The sequence below is a fragment of the Scleropages formosus genome, chromosome 1 (assembly GCF_900964775.1).
Source record: "Scleropages formosus chromosome 1, fSclFor1.1, whole genome shotgun sequence".
In the NCBI taxonomy this organism is placed as follows: Eukaryota; Metazoa; Chordata; class Actinopteri; order Osteoglossiformes; family Osteoglossidae; genus Scleropages; species Scleropages formosus.
This window is the reverse complement of record NC_041806.1, coordinates 44,639,428-44,646,771: the sequence shown is the minus strand read 5'-3', so window position 1 is coordinate 44,646,771 and position 7,344 is coordinate 44,639,428. Positions and strand designations below refer to the sequence as shown.

General features: G+C 46.5%; 1 protein-coding gene across 2 annotated transcripts; it reads right to left on the bottom strand.

Annotated features, from left to right (window-relative positions):
- Window positions 1-27: 27 nt before the first annotated feature.
- Window positions 28-6,295, bottom strand: hddc2 (HD domain containing 2). 2 transcript variants are annotated; one of them, XM_018742517.2, is made up of 8 exons: window positions 5,505-6,295; window positions 4,470-4,596; window positions 3,976-4,059; window positions 3,691-3,812; window positions 1,791-1,893; window positions 1,211-1,279; window positions 980-1,118; window positions 28-451 (listed from the first exon to the last, which is right to left on the bottom strand). In XM_018742517.2, exons 3-8 carry the CDS (start codon window positions 4,045-4,047, stop codon window positions 336-338), a joined length of 621 nt encoding a protein of 206 aa, XP_018598033.1. In that variant the 5' UTR covers window positions 4,048-4,059; window positions 4,470-4,596; window positions 5,505-6,295; the 3' UTR covers window positions 28-335. The 2 variants fall into 2 exon arrangements, with proteins under 2 accessions (XP_018598033.1, XP_018598035.1); XM_018742519.2 differs by lacking the exon at window positions 5,505-6,295 and having other exon boundaries at window positions 4,470-4,862.
- Between the last annotated feature and the right edge of the window lie 1,049 nt (window positions 6,296-7,344).

Below are 7,344 nucleotides of genomic sequence, written 5' to 3'. Positions count from 1 at the left end.
TTAGTTTTAATGTACACTAAGACGTTTGACCATGCTGATCTTTCACACAGCTGGCCTCAGAAGACCTCACGTGGGATCGTTCCTCACGAGACACCGTGGACTTTTTATTACATGTTACAGTAACATCGAATACAACGTAAACGGAACAGTTTTAAATACTTGACAGCCTAGAGGTATTGTTCACTGAACATGCAGCCTTCAGCTACTCAGCCCAGCCAACTAACTTGATGGCGGTGAAGAATGTAACCTGGGTTTTCATAATTAAAAAGCAGCCCCCCCCCTCCCAGCACTCATGAAACGGGGGGAATTGTCATGAGGGGTGAGAGGTCACAAGATTAGGAAGTGCCATGAGGGCCATCAACAGAGCCCCCTTTCCCAGCTTCCAGGTGTGCTGCCCGCTCTTGATTTAAACTGTTCACCAGCTGTAGAACCTCTGGGTTGTGGAATCGGCCTGTGAAGAAAGAACGAACGCCACAAAAATTTATCTTCCCAAACATTTATGATCCCCCTCGCAAGCTGTCCAAAAACAAAACCCTACAGAATTTCACTAGTTTAGGGCTCCAGTGTAGTGGAATGAGCTCCCCTGTCCCTCACAGCTCTCAAAACCACCTATAATCTCTTGCCAGATACATTTGTATAAATTTACACCATACCATGATCATTTCTGTATTTAAAGTCCTTTCTGGCTCAGTTTACAGGCAGCTACTCAATGTGTTGACAAAACTGCTCTGATAAAAGCATGTGGCTAAAGCCCTTCATAGGTCTGTAGCAAAATGCACTTCTGTCTACGGACAGCATGGCATTTTTTGGTGTCTACTAGTGATTAAATGTAAATTATGTAAAAGAACGTTAATGAGACATGAGGTGAATTTGAAACAACCCTAAGCGAAAGACAGGTGACTGAATATTTATACACGGAACACTTTTATGCCTGATGATACACAGTTCAAACTGAATGAGGGAAAACCAAAGTAAGTGCCTTGAGTGGTGTCAAAGAACTCCTGCATCTTTCCAGGATTGTTCTCCAGCTCCTCGTACTCATGGGCCTGTAGCACCATCTCCAGCTGGTCCAGCTCCTTCACCAGCCTGGCTTCGGGACTCAGCTGGCTCTCGTATTCCTGGACGAACAGATGCGACGTCATCGAGGGCACCTTCGGGCGATCATCCTCATTCTAGGAGATGTAGGGGAAAAAAAAATGGCACAACTCACCTCCCACAGCTCGTAGATTTCTTTCCTCACGCTGTCCTTAAGCAAGCTGGTCAGGTGTTTCATAGCATCCTGGGAAACGAAATGTACACGTCATCGTTTCTCTGTATTCCTCTATGGTACAAGGCACAAGTTTATTTTAAAAATAAGGTTAGTAGTTTATGCTAATTTCGACACACTGCGAAATCCCTTTTTTTGCTGGAAAATTATTATTATTACAATAATAACCTCCAAAGTGACTTAATTTTAAGTTTGTATACAAAGTTACAATTATTTACATATTTATACAGCTAGATAATTTTCACTGCAAATTCAGAGTTAATATTTCAATAAGGGAATAACAGCAGCAGGAACTGCGATTCGAACCCGAGTCTTTTAACTGCAAGTGGCTGCTACCCCTAATCTTAACCGTCATGTTGAGGGATTTCACTGAAGCAATTTGGGTTGAATGATGCAGTTGTCTCACGCAGGGCAGCTGTAGTGCTCAGATTTTATTCTTCTGGTCACCACACCACTTTCTACAGCATCACAGCCCCAGGGGTCGCAGTACAAACACAGTACAAACAGCATTTTGATAGTATACCTCCTCTCTCCTGTGCTTCTCTTCCTTGCTGACGTTGTCTGCCGGAGCGATATCACCCACAATGCACTCTGCCATGTCGTGGACCAAAGCTAATTTTATGCACCTGAAACACAGCAATAACATAGACAAACGGCAATTGTACTGGAAAAAAATACTGTTGTTTCAATGCATTAAATCTGATCCAATAATCTAATAATCTAATGTCATAATAGAAATAATCTGATATAACAGGATAATAAAGTGGGAAACACAAGTTGCAGCAGACCAGATGGTCCCCACTATACAGCAACCCTCTATACCTTGTTTGGTACCATGAATCTCTGTAAAACACTTTAGCTCTCAGACATCACTAGACCCACAGTGGAATGCAGTTCACCTCAAACTTAAAAGTTCCAGGAAAACAAAAATGAACCTCTGGAGGTCCAAGTACCAATGATAGCCCACCCCTGCTGAGCACACCACTAATGTATTATTATTATTATTATTATTATTATTAATTTAGCTCAAGCTTATCTCCAAAAAAAGTGTAAGGTTTGCAAACTAAGCTACTTACTTTGATTTATCCATTTATACAGCGGGGTAATTTTGACCTTATCAATTCAGGGTAAGTACCTTGATCAAGGGTACTACAGCAGGAATTGGGACGTGAACGCAGGCCCTACAATTACAAGGCAGCAGCACTAACCACTGCGCCACCTACTGCCCATAGTGTTGTCAGTGTATATCAGGTAGAAAGTACCTGCAATCACACATCAAATATAACTGAAATCAAGAACTGTTCCAAATATGTGCTGGGGTTAAAGGTACACACCTGTGACAATACAGTGCAGTGCAGTAAAGAACAGTGCACTGCAGTACAGAACACTGATGTACAGCAGAGAACAGTGAAGTAGAGTGCAGTACGGTACAGTGAGATACAGTAAAGAACACTTCTGTACAGAACAGAACAGTGCAGTGCCACAGAATTCAGTGCAGTAGAAAACAGTGCAGTGTAGAAGAGAACAGTGCAGTAGAGTACAGTGAAGTATAGTAGAGACCAGTGACATGGAGTATAGTGGAGTGTATAAGAGTATAGTATAGTACAGTACAGTGCAGTAGAGTACAGTGAAGTATAGTAGAGAACAGTGCCATAAAGTATAGTGGAGTGTAGAAGAGTACAGTGTAGTACAGTAGAGAACAATACAGTGCAGTAGTGTACAGAACAGTGAAGTACAGTAGAGAACAGTGCAGTACAGTGCAGTGAAGTGCAGTAGAGTGCAATGTTAGACACCAGTGCAGTGTAAAGGAGAACAGTGCAGTAAAGTACACTGAAGTATAGTAGAGGCCAGTGACATGAAGTACAGTGGAGAGCAGATGAGTACAGTGTAGTAGAGTGCAGTGCAGTACAGTACAGTGCAATGCAGTAGAGAACAGTACAGTGAAGTAATGTACACAACAGTGAAGTGCAGTGCTGTACAGTGTGGTACAGTAGAGAGCAGTGCTGTAGAGAACAGTGGAGTGTAGTAGAGTACAGTGTAGTACAGTAGAGAACAGTACAGTGCAGTAGTGTACACAACAATGAAGCAGTGTGCAGTACAGTACAGTGTAGTGTAGTGCAGTGCAGTAGAGTGCAGTGTAGAACAGAACAGTGCAGTAGGGCACAGTGCAGTGTAGCATTGCGTACAGTGCGCTGCGGTAAAGAACAGTGCAGTGCAGTGTAGTACACAACAGTGAAGTAGTACAGTGTCAGTGCAGAAGAGTGCAGTGTAGCGTACACACAGTGAGCGTGCATTGCGGTAAAGAACAGTTACAGTGACAGTGCAGTGCAGTAGAAAACACACACAGTGCTACAGTTTAGCAAAGCATCACGTGCTCTTCTGTGTGTGTGTGTGTGTGTGTGTGTGGCCCCTCCCGGCCTTACCTGCTCTTGTCGAAGCTCTCATCCGCGAGGGTGAGCGCCATCACTGCCATCCTGTACATGTGGTCGGAGACGCTCTCCGGGTTCTTCACGTGCCGGTACACCCAGCCGGTGCGCGGCACGCGCTGCACGGGAGGGAGGCGGGGGGGGGGGGTTCCAGAGCTAGTTAGACGCGGGCATGATACAGCACTGACTGTGTGTGTGTGTGTGTGTGTGTGTGTGTGTGTGTGTGTGTCCCAGACCCCATCCCAGGGTCCGGCTGGTCATCGTCCTCCTTCTCCTCCTCACCTTCAGCTGTCCCACGAGCTTCATGAACTGCAGGACTCCGCTCATTCCGTCCGTCGAGTCGCTCGTTGCCATCGCGAGGAGGGGCTCAACCCGGAAGGACAAAGACACGCGCACACGGGCTGCAGTGAGGCCACTCGTCCAGCAGGGGGCGCCGCACTCACATCGGCTCGGTGTCGGCTACCCCCCCCCCGCGCAGTTACTCGCTCGCTCTCTTTCCCCGAAACGACTTTGTACCCTTTTGCGCAGATCCTTCCCTCCCCGGCTGTTCTTACCGCAGCAAATGTTGGGTTAATGTGCTGCTGCTTGAACCGGCAACCTTCAGGTTACAAGTTCGCAACTGCTGCGCCGCTGATGTCATTTACAGTATATAATATAATATTTTGCTGACATTCATTTCTCTCCAAAGCAATATCAAGATACTTACAAACAATTATGAACCCATTTATATATTTATAACCTATTTATATACAGCTGGAGCAATTTAGGGTAAGTACCTTGTGCAAGGGTAGCGCAGCTGGACGTGAGACTCAAACCTGCAACCTACGGGGTCCAAACGCAACGGCTCTGACCACTCCTACCAGCTCCTTGTTTAGGTTCAATACCCGCTAGGGGACTGTAATGCTGGTTCCAGTGGAAACCCGGGAACAGGAAGAAAGTGGAAAAAACATTGTTATACTGTAGCTTTATCTGATACTTTTGTCCAAAGCAAATTACAATTATTTGCACAGGCAGGTAATTCACTAGAATAATTTAGGGTAAGCACCTTCCTGCCATATACTATTCCTGGGATTCAAACCCACCACCTTTGGCTCTAAAGGCAGCAGCACAAACCACTTTGCTATCGGGTGAGAATTTCAATTGCAAAATTCAGTGTACAGGGTTCTGAAGTTAACTTCAAAACTCTCACTCACTCACTCACTCACTCACTCACTCACTCACTCACGCTTTCAGAACTGCTTGTCCTATACAGGGTTGCAGGGAACCAGAGCCTACCCGGCAACTCAGTAAGCGGGACTTGAACCCCAGACCCACTGGAGGGCAGGACCTGGTCCAACCCACTTCACCACTGCACCCCCAGGTACTTCAAAACTGAATTAGCACAAATAGCCAACAGGATCACTAAATTCGTAGTCAAATATTTGTTACGGCATTATTGCAGGCGAACATTTGTCGTGACAGAACCCTGGGGGCATCGTTTTCAGTTGAGGGAAAGCAAAGGAAGCAAAGTCATCCCAAACACCCCACAAAGTCTGTTTAGTGTCTTTAACACACGTTCACAAACTGTCTAGAAGTGACATCTGGGCGTTAATCGCAAACGTAACGAAATGTAAATGTGCAGTAGCGGCCGGAAGCTAAATGAAACACTTGAGGCCCTTAACACTGACCGCACGCCGTTGACATTTCGGCAGACGGATCACGCATTGCGTGTTATCGTCGCAAGTTCACGCCCTGATGTCCTGATGTCCGTCCGCAGCGGAGCGGACTCAAGCCCCGTCTACCTGCTGCTTGGACGCGTCACTAAAACTCACCCAACAAAGAAGGAGCGCGGGATTTTAGTCCAACTCGCTTACTTCAACTCACACCCACGGTGTTTACAGCTTCTGTCTGTGCTGGTGAGTGTTGGTGTCTCTAATAGCACCGGAAAGGAGAAGCATCCTGTTGCCATGGAAACGAGCATGGAGATGTTAAACAAAGCTGAAAATAGCAAGAACATGATGAATTCACTGTTCATGTTAGAACCTTGTTTGAAGTCACTCTTCTGCTGAGTTACACCACCACTTCCCCAGGCTGTGAATGAAGTAGGTTGAAGTAACGCTGGCGTTGGGTACTCAACGCTGTTGAAAGAACAATATTCCCACCCATATCTCCCTCCAGAGCCAATGAATGTTCAGTAAATAGCTATGGATTTATGGCAAGCAACCTGGTCTCTTCATTCTCGCCATCGCTGCCCATTTCTGCGATGTTATGTGGGTGACATACGATCTCACGTGTGACAATAGATAAATTCGTAGTTAGGGTTAATGATGGGGTTAAGGTTAGGTTTAGGGATACGGATAAGGTTAGTGATGGGTTAGGACTAGGATTTCAGGGTAGGGTTCGTGTTAGGTTCAGGAGTAGGGTTGGGTTAGGGTTAGTAATGGGTTAGAACTAGGTTTAGGGATTAGGGTTAGGGTTGGATTACATTTAGGTTTAGGAGTAGGGTTGGGTTAGGGTTGCGTTAGGGTTAGTGTTAAGTTTAGGAGTAGGGAGGGGTTAGGGCAGGTGGATGTGGTGGTGCAGTGGGTTGGAGCGGGTCCTGCTCTCTGGTGGGTCTGGGGTTCGAGTCCTGCTTGGGGTGCCTTATGAGGGACTGGTGTCCCATCCTGGGTGTGTCCTCTCCCCCTCCAGCCTTATGCCCTCTGTTGCTGATCCCATATGGGGCAAGCGGGTCAGGAAGTGTGTGTTGGGTTAAGTTTCCCCCTATGTGCCACGAAGTGTTTCCTCACTTGCAAAAGGAAAAAAAAAGAGAAATCTTTGAAAAAAATGTAATTTCTCCAGAAAGGCAGCAAGTGTTCCGATCGAGCTCAGTTTGTGTGCAGTTTGCATGTTTTCCCTGTGTGTACATGGGTTTCCTCTCACAGTCCAAAGATGTGTTTCAGGTTATTTGGTGACTCTAACTTGCCCTGTGTGTGTTTGTCTGTGAGTGAGTGAGCATGCGTGTTTGTGTGTGTGTGGGGGGCTACCCTTCAATGGACTGGCGTTCCGTCCAGGGTGTATTCACTCCTGGCCTACCACCAAGTGATTCCGGGATACACTCCAAAGTGCCACATCTCTAACAACGACAAGCGGTTAAGGTGACCGTGAGCGTACTTAAATACACCTAAAGGAGCGAATGTTACTCATCACTCCCCACCTCGCTGTCTTCCAGCCATTAGTGACACAATTTGGTTGTTAAGGCTGAAAACGGATGTGACATTTCTATTTCATTGTCCTGGAAAGGAGGGGGTGCGGTGGTGCAGTGGGTTGGACCAGGTCCTGCTCTCTGGTGGGTCTGGGGTTCGAGTCCCACTTGGGGTGTCTTGCGACGGACTGGCGTCCCGTCCTGGGTGTGTCCCCTCCCCCTCTGGCCTTATGCCCTGTGTTGCAGGGTTAGGCTCTGGTTCCCTGCGACCCTGTATGGGATGAGCGGTTCAGAAAATGTGTGTGTGTGTTTCCTGGAAAGGACACCAAGCCTCCCAAAAAGGAGAGAAAGGATGAGATTTTCTCAACGTGTGCCTTTCCAGTTAGAAAAATTGTGTTATTAAGTTGTGTTAATGTAGCTTTCCTGGAAATGTGTCCTTGAGCACTGCGACGTCAGTGTGTCTCTATGTGAGAACAACAAATGCAGAT

Bases quoted from the DNA above. Each gene is read 5' to 3' on its own strand.
- hddc2 (XM_018742517.2), bottom strand. From the start codon at position 4,047: ATGGCAACGAGCGACTCGACGGACGGAATGAGCGGAGTCCTGCAGTTC. The intron at 1,119-1,210 runs GTGAGTTGTGCC...CTGTTCGTCCAG, and splicing joins AAATCTACGAGCTGTGGGAG to GAATACGAGAGCCAGCTGAG. The intron at 452-979 runs GCACTTACTTTG...CTTTCTTCACAG, and splicing joins GTTCTTTGACACCACTCAAG to GCCGATTCCACAACCCAGAG.